This window comes from Salmo trutta, chromosome 16, assembly GCF_901001165.1.
Source record: "Salmo trutta chromosome 16, fSalTru1.1, whole genome shotgun sequence".
Lineage (NCBI taxonomy): Eukaryota > Metazoa > Chordata > Actinopteri > Salmoniformes > Salmonidae > Salmo > Salmo trutta.
This window is the reverse complement of record NC_042972.1, coordinates 11,572,976-11,594,895: the sequence shown is the minus strand read 5'-3', so window position 1 is coordinate 11,594,895 and position 21,920 is coordinate 11,572,976. Positions and strand designations below refer to the sequence as shown.

Genomic DNA, 21,920 nt, shown 5'->3' with positions numbered 1-21,920 from the left:
GTAGTAATGCAACAACTATGGCATAATGTACAGTTGTAATATTTTCCAAGAGATGGCTCTGGGGAACCTTTAGGGGGTTCAAAGCCCAAAACATGGGATGTCAGCAGACCAGTCAGCATCTTGAAGACAGCCTAAAAAGCACAGCTACAGTATGGTAGTTTATTAGAAATGCAAACAACATACATGGTTTGACACATTTTACCGGGAACAAATATGATTCAGCGCATCTGTATGCTTGTTCCAATGGAGAAACATTGATAATCTACTCAGAGAGAAGACTAGGAAGATTAATGAATGAATTCAGCACAGACAGTATTTACATTCTCCTTATTCTTGCCCATAGGAATCACATTGAGAAAAACATTCATGGCATTACAAATGTTCTACAGACAATAAATTACCATAAGGGTAAACAGGGATAAATACATGTATTCATACTTTGTAAAAAGTCTATGAACTGATTTAAGAATAAACATTTTTATGATTTAAGTGTCAAAAGTGTCATGCAAAATAAATTCCAAAACATACAATCTGCTCTTACTAGAACAAAAAAAATAATACGAATTATAAAAATAAACTCAAGGAGTAATTTTGCTGGTTACACCTTATCCATTACTGATGCAATCATACACAAGTCTACTTTTAGATACAAGATAGATTTTTTTCTTCTTTTAATAACACTTTGGTTTAGATTAAAACGATTTCTATGTGATAAACTGTATAATACATAAAGATATCTTAAAATTATGTTAAATGAACTCAAATTAAAAAAAACATGGAGAAACAGACAACATTCAATTGTTTTTTTTTTCTTTCATCAGAGCTCAATACAATTGTGTAACAGAGAAAAATAACACAATTCATACCAATTTTCTGTACAATATGTACAATTTGTTTTGCTGGTGACAGAAACATACTAGGATCAGGGTATGTGACTGGTGCTCAATGCTCAAATGACAAAGAACGAATTGCTAGAGTTTGTATCCAGGTTCTGGGGCGCGATGCCAGACTTACTGTAGTACGTATTATGTTCAAAGAGCAAGATGACCATCATACAGTTTCAACAGCATAAACAGATCTTTGTCTTATCCTACAGCCTTATGCCTGCAATCATTGTAGTTCTCTATAAAAAAAACTCACTACTAAGTATATACAAATGGGGCAAAGGCAAGTGATGCTATCTAGAAGAAACTATGTCTAAGCTCATTGTACAAAGCATTCGTGCTATAGATGAGCATATGCTGAGATGACAGTCAGTGCCTGATAATCATAGTTTACAAGGACAGAGACACATTTGTCATACGATGGAGGAATTGTACAATAACATTTGTCTTTCATCTTATTTTTTTTTATACATTAATTCTCTCCCCTCGATGACTGAGGCCGAAGTGAGGCTCTTGGGGCTGCGTCCCAAAGGGAAATCTAGTCCCTATATAGGGCACTTCTTTTGACCAGAGCCCAAAATTAGGGCACGACAGAGGGTATAGAGTGCCATGTCGGACGCAAGGCATCATGACCTTCTGTTTTGCCTTTTCAATTTTACATTCATTGTGCTGCCCAGTGATGCGTTCTAATCTCATACTGGTGTAAACATATACAAAAAATACAATTGAGATTGGAGGGATTAAAAACAACGTAACTAAATCAATTTTTCTATGCCATACTACAATGTGAAAACACCACAACCAAGGTTGAACACAATCAACATTTTTTCTGTTTAAAGAGGCAGATTCATTTAGTGCTTTTCCTTATTTTATAAGAGGTGGGACAGGGCTCTAAGGGAAGGGACACATTTTGCTCAACAAGCCAGTTCAACTCCTTTCGTAGTCGTTACTTTGGACTTACATATAGCGCAGAGGGAAAATAAGAATAATTCAGCTGTTGTTCGAGCCAATGATTTACAACATATTGCCATTGTAAGATGTATTAAAGGCCTGTATTTTGTGTGTATCGGGAAAGTGGTTAACAATTTGATGAGCTTTCTTCAACCGCAGATATGGAAACGGTGCCAATATGGAACTACTACTCTCTGGGATTTCTGACCTGCATAACAGTAGTCCACAATGCAATGCAGCAATATAAAGGCCTGAATCTCTCTCGTTCAGTACTCTAACTTACTGCTGGCTGTCGTATGTACAAGGGTTGCCTCTAAACTGTTTGTCGGCTTAAGGGGGTTAGAAACATAGCTGCCTTATTACCCAACGGCACCTCCACCCTGTACCTATTTAGGATTAGAAGGGATTTGGACAAACAAAACTTAAGTCTTTCAAAATACATTTTTCAATTCCACACATCAAAACTGACAGCCAAGTCCCGCTGCTCGGGAGCAGATCACTATCTGTGCGTTCCAAATAGCAGCCTATTCCCAGGGTGCCATTTGGGACAAACAGTACTTCAAAAAGGCCAATGAACAATGACTAGAATTACCCAATAATTACTGACGACGACAGCACCAATGATAGAAAAAAGGAATCCTAGTAAACCACAACCACTAGCTACATTGATAAAAAGCAACAAGCGTTACTACAGTAAATAACGACCAGAATTATAAAAACCTAGTAGAACTAATATTAAATAGTTGAGAAAGTAAACTGATTTTAAGGGAGGAGGCCCTCCTTCGTAGTCCATTCTAGCAGTCCAGGACCAAATCCCCCCCACACTCAGCACCATTTGTGGTCTACCCCCACCACCAAACGCTCCCTATCCTCACCTACGTCCCCTCCCCTGCTTTTAAACGCTGGCTGTTTCGGAAGGTGGTGTAGTCTTTTCTACAGGATTACTACTACTGCTGTTGTCCTGGCGAGTGGGTGATGTGTCCAAACTGGCTGATCGTTCGGGTGCCGTTTTGGCGGCAATAGAGTCTTTGTCGCCTGACCCCCCTGCACTGGCCGGGGAGGTCGTAGTAGGAGCGGAGGAGGGACCTGGGGAGCCCAAGGCTCGCCTGGAGACCTGGTAGGCTGCCAGCAGCTCCTGGATGCGCTCCGGCGTGGGCTCCCACTTGGCAAAGCCGGCGGCATTCTGCAGGAAGATGACCACCGTGCCGTGGACGGCCTTGTAGTACATCTCACCCCTGAGAGAGATAGCGAGAGAGATCCATTTAAACTCCCTTCATACAAATCAAAATGCAGCTATGCTTGTGTCCTCTTTAGGGTGCATCTGGGAGCGTCATTTCCCAAAATACAGCAATGAGCACTTGGGCAAAAACATGAAGCACATTACACTTGTTGGTCCTTTATGTCAAATATTGTGCGCTATAGCTTGGAAAATAAACAAAATGTGACTCTGGGTGACAAAAAAATTACCGTTTCAAGCATCAAGATATTAAGTCTGCATCATGTTTTTTTTTTTTTTTTCCTTCTTCCATGCCCTGAGTATCACGACAACGGTAATGTGACAACCCTAGTCAGAACAATGGACCCTGTGCTGTTGGACACACTCACTGCTTGCAGATGTGCTGCGAGCCGCTGCGGTACTCGTGCTCGAAGGCGGGCACCGACATCTGGTAGCGGCGGAAGGCGCTGGTCTCCATGCGGTGGAGGGCCGGGGTCAGCGGGTCTCGCCACTCCGGGACGAAGATGATGAAGGACAGCGGCTCGATGGACTCCTCCAGCAGTTTCTACAGGACACAGTACATTTGTTCAATACAAACTCTCCCAGGAATTCAAAAGTGAACAGTTCAGTTGAAAGTTAAGCTGGAGTTAAATGGTGCCAATTGTCTCCCCTGTTCATGTAGGATTTTTGTACTGCAGATTTTCTCCTAATACATTCGATGGGATCTACACAGCACGTGGTATATGGACTCATACCACTTTTGAAGTATAAACACATCGGACAGACTTTGGAGGGGTGAACCGTCACTTTAAATGCGTTTTAACGAGCAATGAGTAAATGACTAAAGAGGAGCACCTCAAAGTGTGTCACCATGGCATCCATCAGCTCCTCACTGAAGGGAGGGTTGGCCTCAAAGGAGCCACTGGCTGGTATGAAGTTCAGGAAGGGCCTGGGAGGCAAAGAACATTTTTGAACAGGCTCAAACTAGATAACCATAGAAGAACAAATTACTAAAAGTACACGGACCATGTCTGGAGGGGGTCTCGGTTTAGTTGTGATAGGTTAGACCAGTGTTTCTCACATTTAAACTAGCATTGTAAAATAGACAAGAGTCCCTGGACCAGAGGTTGAGAAACACTGGGATAGAGAACATATATGTATTTTTTGGGATGAGAAGCAAATATTTTTCTCTGTCTCTAAACCTACCCCCTGGATCCGAAAAAGCCATCTGTGTCGGGGAAGGCAGAGCAGAACTGCTTGAAGTAGGAGTTGAGTGGCGAGGCGAAACACTCAAAGGTCACCCCGAACTGCTTGTTGAGGGCCTCAAAGACGGGCACGGGAAGAGCCCCCTGTAAGCCCGTCCCCTCATTCACCCCGGAACCAAACATCACCTGCACGACAAATGGTGACATCAGCACAATAAAAGATCACATAAGCACAACAAATGTCAAGACGTAGCCAGACAGAAGAGATGGCAAGAAAGAGTAACGGACAGTGGTTGTCATCACGAAATGGAGGGAAAGTGGACTATAACATCGCCTCCCAACAGATGGTTTCATACTTTGGCAGTGAAGAGATTGAAAAAAATATATAGAAAGAGCAGTGAGTCAAAAAGGCAGGTGAAGGAAGGGGTGAGAGGGGTGAAGGAAGGGGTGAGAGAGGTGAAGGAAGGGGTGAGAGGGGTGAAGGAAGGGGTGAGAGGGGTGAAGGAAGGGGTGAGAGGGTTGAAGGAAGGGGTGAGAGGGGTGAAGGAAGGGGTGAGAGAGGTGAAGGAAGGGGTGAGAGAGGTGAAGGAAGGGGTGAGAGAGGTGAAGGAAGGGGTGAGAGGGTTGAAGGAAGGGGTGAGAGGGGTGAAGGAAGGGGTGAGAGAGGTGAAGGAAGGGGTGAGAGGGGTGAAGGAAGGGGTGAGAGGGGTGAAGGAAGGGGTGGAGAGGGGGTGAAGGAAGGGGTGAGAGGGGTGAAGGAAGGGGTGAGAGGGGTGAAGGAAGGGGTGAGAGAGGTGAAGGAAGGGGTGAGAGAGGTGAAGGGAGATAAAACGGCAGGGGTCTAACCCCTAATTTACCAGGTATCTCTTGATAAGGCACCACACTCGTGACAGGAACTTCTCGAACCTGGGATCGTCGATGGAGCTGTATCGGTATAATAGCTCCTGAAAGAAAGCATGGTGTGGATAGAGAGGAGAGTCATTTAGCAGAGGTCACACCATGTGCCAGAAGGCAATGCTAGTCAATTATATCCACCACACCTTTCAGGATTACGTCCTGGCAGTTTCTCAAACAAGAGAGCAATTCATCTCTCTGGTCATGTAGGACTTCTGATTGCATGCATTACAAACACTCAGTGGTACTGTGCTAGTATCAACGCCCAACCAATGACACCTCAGTGCACCTGCATACACTGAGTGTACAAAACATTAAGAACACCATATTGAGTTGCCCCCTTATCCCCTCAGAAGAGTCTCAATTCATGGACTCTACAAAGTGTCGAAAGCGTTCCACAGGGATGCTGGCCCATGTTGACTCCAATGCTCCCACAGTTGTGTCAAGTTGACTGGATGTCCATTGGTTGGTGAACCATTCTTGATTCACACAGGAAATTGTTTAGCGTGAAAAACCCAGCAGCGCTGCAGTTCTTGACACAAACCGGTGCGCCTGGTACCTACTACCCATACACCGTTCAAAGGCAGTGAAATCTTTAGCCTTGCCCATTCACCCTTTGAATGGCATACATAATCCATGTCTCAATTGCCTTAAGGCTTAAAAATCCTTCTTTAACCTGTCTCCTCCCCTTCATTGACACTGATTGAAGTGGATTTAACAGGTGACAATAACGGATCATAGCTTTCACCTGGATTCACCTGGTCAGACTATGTCATGGAAAGAGCAGGTGTTCATAATGTTTGGTACTCAGTGTATATTTGTACTTTTAATAATATACACATTATCGCTGCTACAACATTCCTCACCAGCTTGGTGAAGTGGCTGCGGTTGACCTTGACCATCTCTCCCTTGTAGCGCAGGCAGGCGATGTCGTTCTCAAAGTGCAGCTCCACGCGTGGCTGAGCCGGCGAGGGCAAGGCCAGCCGGATGGGGTAGCAGTACACTAGCCTGTCCTGCACATCTGCTGCCTCTGGGTCTGGGAGAGGGAGGGAATGAAGGATAACAGTAGAACAAAAGGAAGTTAAAAAAAAACAGTTAGTTGGGAAGTAAGAAAAACCACAACAGAACCAGTCCATCATGGATATTGAACGGCTTAAATTCAGAGTAAAACCACAATATCAACGACAGACTTTGGGGATTTTTAAGTTGCTAAATTAGTTGGGCGCAAAGATACTGAACGATCAGAAAGGACATCGGCATTCAGAGTCAATCCATTTCTATGGTTGTGCACCAATGTAATCAATGTGGTCCCGTATGAGTCAGTTGGTAAAGCATGGTGCAGAGTGCGAGGCGATTTAGCACGTCTCACCCGACACGTTGCAGTCCTTCAGCAACGTCTGGTGGGCCTGGTGAATGCGTCGCACGTACTCTGCTGAGATGTGGTAGATCTTCGTACAGATCCCCTCCACAGAGTCTTTGGCCACTGCTGCTACGTGGGGACCGCACTGTTTCCGCAAGTGCTCCAGACGATCCTGAGGTGGAGGAATTGTTTTGGGATTCGTTTTTTCAACAAACATGTGAGTGTACATTCCGTTGAAGTGAAATTTATACAGCCATGGATTATTTTGTTGTTGCCACATATACATACAGTACACCACACTTCTAAACCACACACACACCATGTAGTCCTCTTTACTGGCCGAGTGGTCCCTCCGTAGCCAGTTCATGGTGTCCTCCGCATTCCATTTCACAACCTTTCGGCTGTCTGGTGTGGCGTTTCTATCAGGACATAAGAGACACCAGTCATTCTTCAGCCAAGACAAAGCATTTCAAAGCAAAGTGCCGTTCAACTAGCCAAATCAAGCTCCCATACACATGCTATGTTCAACAAGCCCAATCAAGCCTTCTTTTCTTTCCAGTAAGACAGCTGGGGAAAGAGAACGGACTGGTTTTGGTTTAGGATCTGAAGCCACGGGTTTCTGATTCAAGTTTATCAGTGGATGCACTTATAAATGCTTTGTGTGTGATGGCAAGACATGGTGTTGCTTTTTATGTTACGATCTGGATCTTGCCTTCAAAGCGGTGGGTGTTAAAAAAGGCTGAGCCATCACTTGAGTTATAGAATGTACTATATATATATATATATATATATATTCTAAATTGTCAAGGGGAAATACTGTAAAGGTGTGCCAGCAGGTATTAGTAGCTGGAATTCTTTGAGAGCTTCTCTGACTTCATACTTGGAACAATTTCAAAGATATCAGGTCATATAAAAATGGAATTGGCCAACTAACTCTAATGTGCCAGAAACACCTACCTCGAGTCAATCATTTTCTTGGCAGCTTCGGCGTATTTGAATAAGAGCTTTCGGGCCTCCTCTTTGTACTTGATGCGGGACAACCTGGTGTAAGAAATGACAAAACTGGTGGTCAATAAAACAAATTGTTGAAAGGAGCCACTATTGTCCAAATTAACCATAAAACGGGGTGAATTGTTAAGACGACATTTCAGTGTGTTGACAATTCACATACTAAAATGTAATCAGACAATAGTGCAAAAAGTAAACATTATTTTTGACAAGATATCGTATAATTTGACAATATCGCAATATTATTTTTGCGCTAGTTGGCATTACCTGCACCAAGACTCAGTATTTTTCCTTCATAGCTTGTTCTCCATCTTATTTTTAAATAGGGAGACAATTTGGTTTCAGCACTTTTATTTCCACGACTGATCAAAACTTGTTTTCTCATGGCTCTCTTGACCCTCTGCAGCAGACATTTGGTGAAAAATGTGTTTGGAACATCGAATCACAATAAAATCACAGTATCGAATCGCAATAAATATTGTATCGGCATCAAAGTATTTTGAAAATATCGTATCGTATCGTCCCTGGCAATTCTCAGCTCTATTCAGACAACATATTTCACAATGAAGACCTGAACGGAATCTAGCCATACCAACCATAGTGAATCAAGTCCATCCCAGGGTAGACTAGAATTGGTATCTAGAGATACGGCCTTGGTTCAAAAAGTACATTTTAAATCTTTTGAATCCTTTGAGCATTTGCGTGTCTGATGGGTGGGGTTAGCAGTTGTTGGGACTATTCCATTAGTTCCTTTACACCAGGCATGATCAATCAAGATTTAACCCTAGGACTAATACAGATTCTCTTTCCCACTGACCTGATGGGGATGTCGTTCATGACCTCTCTGAACATGGACGGGGAGATGATGGGGTCACACTCGCTGGGCAGTAGGGGGTCTGGCCCTTTGTCCAGCACCTTGCGCTCCAGCAGCCAGCGGTTGAAGGACTCCCGTGGGGGCTCGATGCCTATTAGATAGGGGGAAAATCATTGATCATCAAGATCAGCCGAGAATAGGAACCCCCTGGTTGTGATCACTAGGGCATGCTTTAGGGAAAACATTTGAATCCATTTCAAAATGAGAAAAGCAACACCCGGGGCCGGGGTTGTAAAAGTTGGGCAGGAAAAAAAAAAAAAGGCTAAAATGCTTGGACGGGCGTAGCTACGACCGACTTCGGGATCAGAACTGACACCTGTTGCACGAACATTAAGACTAATCGTAGCCAAGTCCGGCATCAGCAATGCGCCTTCATGAGATTTAATGCTTCGTAAGGATGGTTGCTAGGCAGCGGCCGTTAATCGGCTATTACCATTCTCGTGGCAGTTCTAAACATTGCGAGGCATTTCGCATCACCCACCACCACCACAGCTGGATGGATCAATCAATAATTACTGTAGGAATTGATATCACTGAACAATGAAAATATTGGAAGAAAGTAGGCTAGAAAATGTTAGCCAAATTGAGGTGAGCGTTCATGATCTTCGGTCTAGTTATCAGAACATTAGGCTAGCTAGGTATGTAGCCAACACTAGCCTAGTATAACAGGTGGGTTATTTTGCTCTTCACCCTCTTAGTAGCCTAGTCTATATCACGACTAAAAGCCCTTGACTTGTCTGATAATCAATCAACATGATTTTGTTTGACTGAATCTCCGTCTGTATATTTGGTTATTTGATCTCTGCCTGGGCAAACAAGTGGCGGCAGCTCATCATTTTGTTTGCCAATATCTGATCAGACACATTCAACATGCTATGTAGCATAAATCAAGTGTATTATATTGTTATTGACTCACGCATAGGTAACTCGAAAAGCCCAGAGGTTATGAAATATGAAAACTAGGCTCACATCCTTCTGAAAATATAGATATTTTTTATGCATATCATGAAAGGAGATCGTCCCAATTTAACACCCTAACCCCGCTCCCTACCAGGTGTTCAAATCCAGTCCCAATTTAGCACCCTACCAGGTGTTCAAATCCAGTCCCAATTTAACACCCTACCAGGTGTTCAAATCCAGTCCCAATTTAACACCCTACCAGGTGTTCAAATCCAGTCCCAATTTAACACCCTACCAGGTGTTCAAATCCAGTCCCAATTTAGCACCCTACCAGGTGTTCAAATCCAGTCCCAATTTAGCACCCTACCAGGTGTTCAAATCCAGTCCCAATTTAGCACCCTACCAGGTGTTCAAATCCAGTCCCAATTTAACACCCTACCAGGTGTTAAAATCCAGTCCCAATTTAACACCCTACCAGGTGTTAAAATCCAGTCCCAATTTAACACCCTACCAGGTGTAAAATCTAGTCCCAATTTAACACCCTACGCCTGCTCACTCCTAGCTGTAAAATCTACACCCAGGTGTAGCTCAGAGAAGGGCATCGCCCAGGTGGTGCAACAAGTCAAGTTGGTCGTAGAGCTACGACCAACTTACCACCAACTGGTGCAACCGGCCCCTGGGTTGTGTTCACTAGGGCATGTATTAGGGAAAACATTTCAATCCATTTCACAATGGAGAATAAGTGTTGCTTATAGGAACATTTCAGCGAGAGCCTCGGCGTTTCAGTCCGTGGTCTCCGCTCGGTGCCTAATGAACATGACCCTGGGCTAGAGTGAAAACCTGCCCACCCTGCTGCACTCCAGTAGCAGGGGTGGATGAGTGACCACAATGGCTTAGAAAATATTGAGCAGTGTAGAAAACAAAAAGTGACAAAAAAAGTTAACAGTCAGCGCTGTTTTCAGACATACACTTAAAACGTCTAGCTGCCTAATGGGGATGCACCTCGAAAAGTAAGACTTTTATGGTAACAAAAGCAAGAAATAAAAAGGTTAAAAAAAAAGTTTGACTTGACACAATTGCAGTTGTATGGGTAATGTACCTTCTCGTTGGTAGCAGAGCTCGTGGTAGTGCTGCCGTAGCTTGGTGGTGAGCTGGGCACGTTGGAGCTCCATCTCAGGGTGGGGCGGTAGATGGTTGGCAGGGGGTCGCTCTCTGATCACTGCGTTCGTCTGAATGTCCAGGTCCCAGTATATTCTACCACAGGATCAATAGAACTGGTTATTTCAACTTGACAGAACTGTATTATAAGCTACGGTGCTACATAAAATCCAAAACAAGACAAAAGGAGACCCGCCTGCCCTGTATATTGCAGAGATCACCCACAGTTCACAACCGTGTGCACTATAGGCTATACAAATTAGGGATAGGTATTGAATCGTCTTGAAAGGGAAATATACACATCTAGATACATGGGCACTGATACGATACAGGAACGGTACGTTTTAGTTTGAAGCGATTCGGTTTGATTGGAGAACGAATCAGAGTGAGCCGTTTCAACGCATAAAACACATTCATTTTCAAAATTAAAATCTGCTGCTAAACGGAGCTCACGAGCTGATTTCTGTCAGTCCGTGTGTGGGAATGACATGTCTATGGTGTATACTATGTAGTCACTTCATATGAGTCATAAGGGAGACTAGGCAACTACCACTATCAGATTAGGGCAATGTAGCCTGTTTTTTTGTTTCCACCCCTTTAGTTCTGAAATCACCATCGGCCACTAATGAACTTGTCATTTTTGTCGATTAAGTGTTGGAGCTTGTAATGTATCAACATTTATCATTTACAAATCAGCTATGACATAGCCAATGAATATATAGCATAACTTTGGATTTCAACACATCTCAAAATCGAATGGTTAGAGAGCTTATTTTCTCCTCCCGCTTTGGCCATGCAGTGCGCCTCGCAAAAGTGATTCCTCGTAATGAAATGATCAACTTTACCCTGTATATCAAAACATCACACATTGTTGGGCTCCCGAGTGGCGCAGCAGTCTAAGGCACTGCATCTCAGTGCTAGAGGAGTCACGACAGACCCTGGTTCGATACCAGGATGCATCACAACCGGCCGTGATTGGGAGTCCCATAGGGCGGCGCACAATTGGCCCAGCGTCGTTAGGGCTTGGCCGGGGTAGGCCATCATTGTAAATAAGAATTTGTTCTTAACTGACTAGCCCAGTTAAATAAAGGTTAATACAAAATAAATTGTTTAAAGCAAAACTTACAAAACTATTGCTGATAGTGAACCTGAACAATCAAAATATAATCTATTGTTTCCGGTAGCTTACTTTTATTCCGGTAAAACACAAATTTTCAACAGCGCATAGATAATAACCTAGCAAATTACATAGGTTGTTACTCAACTAATGAAGCCTAATATCGAGCAATCCATTTTAGCATTTTAATGCTTATGGTGCCACGCAGATGTGCAAGATCCGGAAGAGGCCACCCACCATATGTTGGTCAGCACGCCAAGCTGGGCACAGTGCGCAGTTTGACTAGGCTACTGATATTCCCTAGGGTTGTTTGGCTTGCAAAATGACTTGTAGATCAATGACGGACTGTCAACACAGTTACATGCTTAGTTCCACACTGAAGGAGAGGAAGCAGCAGTTGTCACAGTAGATTAGGTATTTTCGGAATGAAGAAAGTAATATGAGCAAAACATTTTAGTGAATCAGCGGTTTGTAATGTTTGAATACTTTTTATGACCAATGCATGCTACATTTGGATCGGTTTGGTGTCCACGGACCGATGTAATCGTATCTTAAACATCTGAATCTGGACCAATGCATACAGGTGAATCGTTACATCCCTAATACAAATATTTACAGACATGAGCAGATCAACATATGTTACAGCAGGACCCCCACTGCAATGCGTTTCGACCAAAAAGGTCTTCTTCAGACAGTGTCCATAAGATGTCGACCGATTCTGATTTTTCAACGCCGATACCGATTATTGGATGACCAAAAAAAGCTGATACCGATTTTATTTTTTTATATATATGTGTAATAATGACAATTACAACAAAACTGAATGAACAATGAACACTTATTTTAACTTAATATATAAATAAAATCTATTTAGTCTCAAATAAATAATGAAACAAGCTCAATTTGGTTTAAATAATGCAAAAACAGTGTTGGAGAAGAAAGTAAAAGTGCAATATGTGCCATGTAAAAAAGCTAATGTTTAAGTTCCTTGCTCAGAACATATGAAAGCTGGTGGTTCAATATTCCCAGTTCTTCAATATTCCCAGTTAAGAAGTTTTAGGTTGTAGTTTTTATAGGAATTATGACGAGTCGACTATTTCTCTCTATACCATTTGTATTTCATATACCTTTGATTATTGGATGTTCTAATAGGCACTGTAGTATTGCCAGCCTAATCTCAGGAGTTGATAGGCTTGAAGTCATAAACAGCGCTGTGATTCAAGCATTGCTAAGAGCTTCTGGCAAACACAGTTAATTTTGAATTAATGCTTACGAGCCTGCTGCTGCCTTCCACCACTCAGTCAGACTGCTCTATCAAATCATAGACTTAATTATAATAAACAGAAATACGAGCCTTAGGTCATTAATATGGTCAAATCCAGAAACTATCATTTTGAAAACAAAACGTTTATTCTTTCAGTAAAATACAGAACCGTTCCGTATTTTATCAAACGGGTGGCAACCCCAAGTCTAAATATTGCTGTTACATTGCACAACCTTCAATGTTATGTAAAATTCTGGCAAATTAGTTCGCAATGAGCCAGGCGGCCCAAACTGTTGCATATACCCTGACTCTGCGTGCAATGAACCCAAGAGAAGTGACACAATTTCCCTAGTTAATATTGCCTGCTAACAGGAATTAAATATGCAGGTTTAAATAAATATACTTCTGTGTATTGATTTTAAGAAAGGCATTGATGTTTATGGTTAGGTACATTCGTGCAACGATTGTGCTTTTTCCGCAAATGCACTTTTGTTAACCCATCACCCGTTTGGCGAAGTAGGCTGTGATTCGATGATAAATGAACAGGCACCGCATTGATTATATGCAACGCAGGACAAGCTAGTTAACCTAGTAATATCGTCAACCATGTGTAGTTAACTAGTGATTATGTGAAGATTCATTGTTTTTTTTATAAGATAAGTTTAATGCTAGCTAGCAACTTACCTTGGCTCCTGCTGCACTCGCGTAACAGGTGGTCAGCCTGCCACGCAGTTTCCTCGTGGAGTACAATGTAATCGGCCATAATTAGCGTCCCAAAATGCTGATTGTTATGAAAACTTGAAATCGGCCCAAATTAAAATCAGCCATGCGAATTAAATCGGTCGACCTCTAATCTACATATCAATTCCAGCGATTGTGATGTGGCTGTACTCACACGCTGGGACGGTATGGGGCTGGTGCGGGCATAGAGTGCTGCCCTGGCTTGTCTTCTGTGCCGGTGGTAGAGTTCCATGGCTTAGCCCCGGGGGTAATGGGTGAGATGGGAACTATCGGGGTCGTTGGGGCTACAGGTATACCAACCTCAATCTGTCAACGACACAGTCACATATCGGATTAGACTGAAAATTAAGACAGTGGAAATATTCAAATAATAAATGTATGAAACAATCTACAGAGACAACCAACTCCAGTAAATTCCAGTAAAACATGACTTTCTTCATGTCAGGCAAGACAGCACTGCGTAGTCTAATAGATAAGCTCGAAAGTGAATCACATTGGTAAAGAAGCGTGAAAATTGTCACGCTTGTATAATTTTACGGCATTGAAGTTGTAAAAAACACGTTCTGCTCAATGACTCACCTTAGGCCTCTTGAAGCTGTTAGGACCCCCCTGGGCGGCCTCCTCCGACAGGCGCCTCTTGCGCTGCCCGTTGCCCACCCCGGCGTCGCCCGTCCCCTCGGCTGGGGCAGCGTTCAAACCCAGCGGGTCAGACTAAGAAAGACAGGAACAAACAGACCAGCCGCCACGTTAGGAGCAGAACAGGAAAACAAGACAAGTGATGTCGATATAATAAAAGGAGGAGGTTTAGCCAAGCTCCATCAAGAGACAAGAGAACCTGAGGTACTTGGAACAGAACTTGAGAAGGATAATTATCCCTTCTGTCCCAAATCATTTTCTTCGATGAGGTTTAACAGCGGTTGGCATCCAATTATTGTTGCATTACCGCCACCTACTAGACTGGAGTACAACTCCCTTATACTTTGCTTGAAAAAAATAAAATACCCTACCATCTAACAGCACACTAACAAACAAAAACACCCCCCCCTACTCCACTAATTAAATGTATTTATTCCTACCTCATGCCAACAACCTGAAAGGATGATGGGACACCACCACTTAACACACCCTGTAACGCTTCTGATGTCAAGTCACACACACCCAAATACCTCTGCAACTGCCACCACAACCTCAATTTAAATTCTAAAAATCCAATCTCACTGAAACATATCACTTGTTGGTTTATCCCTCTGTACTGGTACAGATCTACTACTCACACCACTCATCTCAGGACCCCCCCCCATTTCTTCACTGCCTCAGCATATGTCAACTTCTGCACTACTCTAACCCTGGAAACCTTAACCTGCCTCTCTCACACAGGACATTTCTGATCCCCAGCCCCATGGGCATACCTACAATTAACACATACCACTACTTTCCCCAATGCTGCACATTCCTTTGTCTCATGCCCTTCTGCATTTCTCACACCTTATACCCTCCGTCCTACACACTGATGCCACATGCCCATAAGCTTGACACCTGTAACAACGTAATGTATTTGGCACAAAAGCTCGTACAGGATAAATTATATATCCTAACATCACTTTGTTGGGCAAAGACTAAACATCAAAACTCAAAAGAACAGACAACGACTCTTCTGTTTCACCACACACGCCACCCTGTCTGCGTCTCACCAAATGACGAGCATCACAAACACTGGAAATCTTCCCCTTCAGTTGGTCAACTTTTACATTTACTGCTACCCCAGTAATCACTCCTTCAATGGCGCCCTTTTGAGTGAAACAATTCACATTTCTTGCCCCCATTCGTTTAACGCCGACCGCCTTTTCCCTCTGACCAGCAGAAACAAACAATTATCACAAAACCACTTCTGGTTACCCTCACCGATTCCACAGTACCCAACTCTGTTTTCATCCACCCTGAAACCACAAATAGTTCAGCCAAAAGGCAAGGGTCTATTTTTTCCAAAAACTTCACTCCTAATGTCACAGACTCATCTTTATCCTGACCCTCGATGCAAGCCTCGGGCTTTGAGAACTTCACACCTACCACCTCCGATACGTCGACCTCATTCACTTCCATTTCTCCTCCTGTCTGAAGCGCACTCTGCTTACACTTTCTACCATTCTTCTTTAACAAACCATCTCCCTTTTTCCCACCATTTTTAACCAACTCAAGCTCATCGTCGTCCTCCCCCTCTCTCGCTGACCTCCTCTCCCTCTCTTTTCCCCTCCATTCCTCCTCCGTATTCCAAGTATAAGTCTCCTTATGATAATACTGCACTTCTCCTGACATAGATCTTGTTCTTGCTTTCTCAAGGGACGCCATTTAACCAGCTGTCACAATCTCCGTACAATCAGCACGAACCCCTCGAGGATGTAGCGCTCAACAGTGCATCCCACTTATACATTTATTATTATTCTTTTTTATTTAACTAGGCAAGTCAGTTAAGAACAAATTCTTATTTATAACGATGGCCTACCCCGGCCAAACCCGGACGGAACAATTGTGCCGCCCTATGGGACTCCCAATCACAGCCGGATATGATGCAGCCTGGAAAGGAGCTGCTTTGTCTTCATGTTTTTCTTTATCGAAAGTTACAGCAACGCTTTTCCATTTCAAAACAAGCACGCTCTTCCAACAACCCATCTGTCACAAAACAAGAAGCTATACCCATTTTTCACTCACAATGACATCATGCTGCCCCAGGACTGGCATCTCCCACAGCGACTGATTGGTGAAGCGGTTGAACCAGTAGGGCCTGTTCTCCCGCTTGCTCCAGCATTTCGACCAGCCTGCCTGGACGAGTTCGTCTGCACAAGCAGGAAAGGTGTCAGAAATGTCAAATCTATCTCCATTCAGTTGCATGTCGTCATAGACAGAGCCAGCAATCTTTCCTTCATCAGCACTGATCTCAAGACTAGGCCTAATTTATACCCTACATATATACACATAGAAGAACTACAAGTAGCTACGCAAAATGGCGTTGTGTAGCAAAACTACGGACGTTTGTAGCCCACAATTCATAACTCAATGCAAGAACGTAGGATCCCCATTTTAGGTAGTTTACTTGCATTGCCTACTTAGGGTATACATTAGGTTTTAAAATAATTGTATGAATGCTTGGTAAGCTGAGTGGAAAGCTGAGTTATGCCATATATATCACCAGGGCTATCTTCAGTGCTGGACTTGGGCAGGAGTACCGGCACCTCAAATGTTTTACTGCTTCAGCTCCTGTTCCACATATAGAATATTATCTCAAAAGTATTGTGGAGCTCCTACACCTAAATGTAAACAACACCAGCACCCAAAATGAGTACACGCACCTATTTTAGTCCAAGTCAAGCACTGGCTATCTTACCTGGCAACTCTGGCATTGGTTTGCTGGTTGAAGGTGAGACAGGAGACCCCTGTGTGGCAGAGCCTGTGGGAGACATCACCATAGAGGTGTCCACCTTCACTGTTGCGTGATTCTCACTTGTCATCTCTCCTCATCTGTCCTGAAAATAAAAAAGGTTACATATTAGTAAAGGGCTATTGAGTTCACATTGCCAGGTAAAAATACTGTGGAAGCTACTTTTTTTTTTAAATGACAGAACACTGTCTAAATAATTACTATTATTTTATGTGATCAAATGTAAACAATCTCCAAGGTAACCAAGTGGTGATTGGACATGCTTACCCGAAATATGACAATCAAGCAAGTTTTGATCCTCCAGGCATTTTAAAAACCAGACCCTAATGGACATTTCTGCGGCTACAGTGCGAATGGTAGCCTAATACTACTTACTACTCATTAATTCCCTAAACGATAGATTCATCCCAGAGCCGTTGCGTGTTTTGCTGTAGAAAAAAAATAACAGTTGCTCCCGCGACACGGTTGAACGTTAAAACAGTGAAACGTTAATGAGCGCATGATTAGTCTAGAGTAGCGAGCTACAATGTGTTACTGCCAACATAGTGCAGACAAGATACCATAATATCTGGATAGATAGTCCCTATGAATAACACAATTGAAACCAGCGGTGGGGATTACACTGGTGAACATTATATTAGCTAGCTAACTAGTTAAGCTAACACGAATGTGTTACGTATGGGACGTGTAGCTAGTAGCTAGCTATACCTATGCGTTGTAGCTACGTAGCTTGTGGTTGATGATTTATTTAAAATGTGATTTAGATAGAACATCCCAAATTGACATATTGGAGATGCGTTTTCTATCTTTGTCGTTGATAACACAAATGGGCAAAAGAAGGACACGCATGCGCCTGCTACACCGCCCACCCCAGTTCGAGCTGCCCGAAAACAAACACGGAGGAGGAGGGGAAATCGCTGGGTAGCTGCGCTACACAACAAAAGGCAACGGCATCATCTCGGAACCGAGGCGGGGGAGACGTGGAATAACATTTAAAATACGGTAGGATACTGTACGAAACGGGGTTAATGAGACATAAAAAGGACGAGAGTTAGTAAGACTACCCGTGTATGCTGTGAAAATAGAGATTGGAGGCGTATCTGACCCCCTTATTTCAAACACATACACAATTTTGGGCGCGCACTTTGGTTAAGACAAGATGGCGCGCGCGCCCTCGAGTCATAGCCACTGCACCCCTTGCAGGCAATATTGTTTGTTTATTTCCTGCAATGACAATGCGTGCATTTTGATTAGATAATATGATACCCCGCATATTCCACCACCTGCCCATGCCCTTGCTGTAGCGCTAAATTGGTTATTCCCCTTACCTTGTAGAGGTTTGTTGAGAACCCTGTATAGGCTTTGCTCTATTCAATCCGTACCCGCCTCCGCCTCTCCCTCCCCACCTTCTCCGCCATCTTGTATCGGGGACTCGGGCCTTGGTATTGCGCACGCGCCAGTTTAGTTGTCGTTTCAGGAAAACATTGCCATTGAGAAGTAGCCATATGTAGAAGGGCATTTGTAGGTAGGCATACAGAAATAGTTCTTCACAACATCGCTTGTGAAAGTAATCATGCAAAAATACATTTGCAAACTCGTCTGAACTTTTTAACCAGTAATAACTTCGATGGCATGTTTTGTGCTGTGGCTACTTTTCACATTGATAGCCTTCAGCTACATGCTCATTAGTCTATGTATTTATTCTCATATTATTAGAACACTTTATTATGCCTGTGTGATATGTCCGTTATTTATGTATGTGAAGAATAATAAATGAACAACTTTCAGTTCATGTTGCTGTTCTGTCTCTTATTATGTGTGCACTGAATGGTAAATATTATAAAAAATAATATACATGTTATAAAAATAAAAACACATTTTGGGTTTTGGGATAACAATGAAAATAAGGTCTGAGTTTAACACAGGCTTAGGAGTTCTTATGTTTTGTTTTATGGGATAATATCAGTCAGTTAACTTGACCTTTATGAATTATGAAGCCTTTATGTGCTTGTTTTGATTACATAAATGCTTCAATGCACAGAAAGTGACAGTAGCTGATGAAGATGATCTCATAGAACAAAACGTATATGATCTCCTAAGACATTATTTTCGGCGTTTATCCAAAAAGACGCCATTTCTATTTCAGAGGTTTCTAACAACCAACGCTATCTGTGCCTTGCACATGATCTCAATAAATAGATTTTTATGATAGTTACTGTGCCTCAGGTGTGACTGGGTTGTTTGAAATGTGTAGGCATACAGGGTTACATAAACTCAGAAAAAAAAGAAACGTCCTTTTTTCAGGACCCTGTCTTTCAAAGATAATTCGTAAAAATCCAAATAACTTCACAGATCTTCATTGTAAAGGGTTTAACACCAAAAGAAAGATGCCCAGGGTGCCTGCTCATCTGCGTGAACGTGCCTTAGGCATGCTGCAAGGGGTCATGACGACTGCAGATGTGGCCAGAGCAATAAATTGCAATGAGATGCCTAAGACAGCGCTACAGGGAGACAGGATGGACAGCTGATCATCCTCGCAGTGGCAGACCACGTGTAACAACACCTGCACAGGATCGGTACATCCGAACATCACACCTGCGGGACAGGTACAGGATGGCAACAACAACTGTCTGAGTTACACCAGGAACGCACAATCCCTCCATCAGTGCTCAGACTGTCCACAATAGGCTGAGAAAGGCTGGACTGAGGGCTTGTAGTCCTGTTGTAAGGCAGGTCCTCACCAGACATCACCTGCAACAACGTCGCCTATGGGCACAAACCCACCGTCGCTGGACCAGACAGGACTGGCAAAAAGTGCTCTTCACTGATGAGTCGCGGTTTTGTCTCACCAGGGGTGATGGTCGGATTCGTGTTTATCGTCGAAGGAATGAACGTTACACCGAGGCCTGTACTCTGGAGCGGGATCGATTTGGAGGTGGAGGGTCTGTCATGGTCTGGGGCGGTGTGTCACAGCATCATCGGACTAAGCTTGTGGTCATTGCAGGCAATCTCAACTCAGTGCGTTACAGGGAAGACATCCTCCTCCCTCATGTGGTACCCTTCCTGCAGACTCATCCTGACATGACCCTCCAGCATGACAATGCCACCAGCCATACTGTTTGTTCTGTGTGTGATTTCCTCCAAGACAGGAATGTCAGTGTTCTGCCATGGCCAGCGAAAAGCCCGTATCTCAATCCCATTGAGCACGTCTGGGACCTGTTGGATCGGAGGGTGAGGGCTAGGGCCATTCCCCCCCAGAAATATCCGGGAACTTGCAGGTGCCTTGGTGGAAGAGTGGGGTAACATCTCACAGCAAGAACTGGCAAATTTGTTGCAGTCCATGAGGAGGAGATGCACTGCAGTACTTAATGCAGCTGGTGGCCACACCAGATACTGACTGTTACTTTTGATTTTGACCCCCCCTTTGTTCAGGGACACATTATTCAATTTCTGTTAGTCACATGTCTGTGGAACTTGTTCAGTTTATGTCTCAGTTGTTGAATCTTGTTATGTTTATACAAATATTTACACATGTTAAGTTTGCTGAAAATAAACGCAGTTGACAGTGAGAGGACGTTTCTTTTTTTGCTGAGTTTATGATATTGTACAACAGACAGGTCAGGAGAAAAGTCATGTCTCACTTGTTCACCATAAATGATGTCATCACTGACATCTGGTGGTGCATGGATGTATGGATGATCTGTTCTACTATGGCCATTAAAGGTGTTACACCTAGAATTCCTCCCCGATGCGGAAGCTAGGTGAATTGCAACAGCACTAGGCTGCACTCACAACAAATCTCCCCCTCCCCTGCATCCCATAAAATGGCAGACTCTCATTTACAGCCTTCCCTGTAGCTCAGTTGGTAGAGCATGGTGTTTGTAACGCCAGGGTTGTGGGTTCGATTCCCACAGGGGGCCAGCACAGAAAAAAAAAAAAATGTATGAAATGTATGCATTCACTACTGTAAGTCGCTCTGGATAAGAGCGTCTGCTAAAATGACTAAAATGTAAAAACAAAATTTGTTTGAATTAAAAATATATATTTCACAGCGATTTAGATGGTACAATGATTCCCTACACTATTCATTGCTTGTTTTGTCACATAAACTGAAATTGAGCGAAAAGTATAGAATTTTAGCAACCAGGAAATGATAGAGCGATTTCTACATTGGCCACTTGACCCGATTTCCACTAGATAACACAACCACAAAGTCAAAACAGCATTCCCATTTTGACAACACATGCCACTCCGGCGGGAGAAATCAATAGGCGAATATCACAGCAAATCACAACACTGGTGGGTAAATAATACTTTGAAACACTATCATTGCACTATTACTACAGATATACTGTATTATGGCCATTTTCTGAAATTACAATGCAAAAATTCACCCATCACATTTTATGCTGTAGTCTACAATTGGTGCAGAAGCCTCACGCCATATACTTAATTTTAAAAAAAATATATCCTCCCATTTCTCTGAACAGCTCTTTTATGTTGTGTTTTTTTATACGTCAAAGAAGTGGGCTGAGCCGTCATTGTGGCACGGAATCGGGAACCACTATGATCTGTGTGGTCCAGAGACTTAAATGGCACTTAACGCTGTGAACCAACCCTGGCCCTGCTGCTCCCAATTTGCTCAGTGCATTCCTGCACAGTTCAGGAGTCTTGTGCAAATGAACATGTGGCATGGCATTAAAGTTACCTAAATCGACATGACATAGCACAAAACTTACCTAACAATGCACCAGGGTAATAAAACTGGTAAAAAAGTAAAATATAGAGAGATATGATATGATATAGGCCTACAGTAGAAGTTTTCTGGAAATTCTCACTTTTTAAAGAGTAGCCTACAATTATATCCGACCAGTGGTTTAGCCCGATCTTTCCAAGGGTTGGTACAAGCTATTTT

At 43.1% G+C, this 21,920-nt stretch overlaps 1 protein-coding gene and 1 non-coding gene across 4 annotated transcripts; one reads left to right on the top strand and one right to left on the bottom strand.

Moving 5' to 3' along the window:
- Window positions 1-145: 145 nt before the first annotated feature.
- pcif1 (phosphorylated CTD interacting factor 1) lies at window positions 146-18,420 on the bottom strand. 3 transcript variants are annotated; one of them, XM_029693011.1, is made up of 16 exons: window positions 18,334-18,420; window positions 16,952-17,090; window positions 16,279-16,403; window positions 14,152-14,283; window positions 13,727-13,878; window positions 10,392-10,546; window positions 8,336-8,483; window positions 7,468-7,551; window positions 6,830-6,929; window positions 6,520-6,682; window positions 6,017-6,186; window positions 5,114-5,200; window positions 4,258-4,442; window positions 3,907-4,000; window positions 3,441-3,616; window positions 146-3,070 (listed from the first exon to the last, which is right to left on the bottom strand). In XM_029693011.1, exons 2-16 carry the CDS (start codon window positions 17,073-17,075, stop codon window positions 2,731-2,733), a joined length of 2,235 nt encoding a protein of 744 aa, XP_029548871.1. In that variant the 5' UTR covers window positions 17,076-17,090; window positions 18,334-18,420; the 3' UTR covers window positions 146-2,730. The 3 variants fall into 3 exon arrangements, with proteins under 3 accessions (XP_029548871.1, XP_029548872.1, XP_029548873.1); XM_029693012.1 differs by lacking the exon at window positions 18,334-18,420 and adding an exon at window positions 17,273-18,170; XM_029693013.1 differs by lacking the exon at window positions 18,334-18,420 and adding an exon at window positions 17,273-18,170 and having other exon boundaries at window positions 16,952-17,085.
- A 2,432-nt stretch (window positions 18,421-20,852) lies between these two features.
- Window positions 20,853-20,925, top strand: trnat-ugu (transfer RNA threonine (anticodon UGU)). Its single transcript has one exon. It is a non-coding gene; the product is annotated as a tRNA-Thr (tRNA).
- The last annotated feature ends 995 nt before the right edge of the window (window positions 20,926-21,920 follow it).

What these genes read in the sequence shown, in the direction of transcription:
- pcif1 (XM_029693011.1), bottom strand. Translation starts at nt 17,075, where the DNA reads ATGACAAGTGAGAATCACGCAACAGTGAAGGTGGACACCTCTATGGTG. An exon ending in GCTCTGCTACCAACGAGAAG is followed by an intron (nt 8,484 to 10,391) that starts GTACATTACCCA and finishes CCTATCTAATAG; the next exon opens with GCATCGAGCCCCCACGGGAG. An exon ending in GCAGCCACTTCACCAAGCTG is followed by an intron (nt 5,201 to 6,016) that starts GTGAGGAATGTT and finishes GCTTTCTTTCAG; the next exon opens with GAGCTATTATACCGATACAG.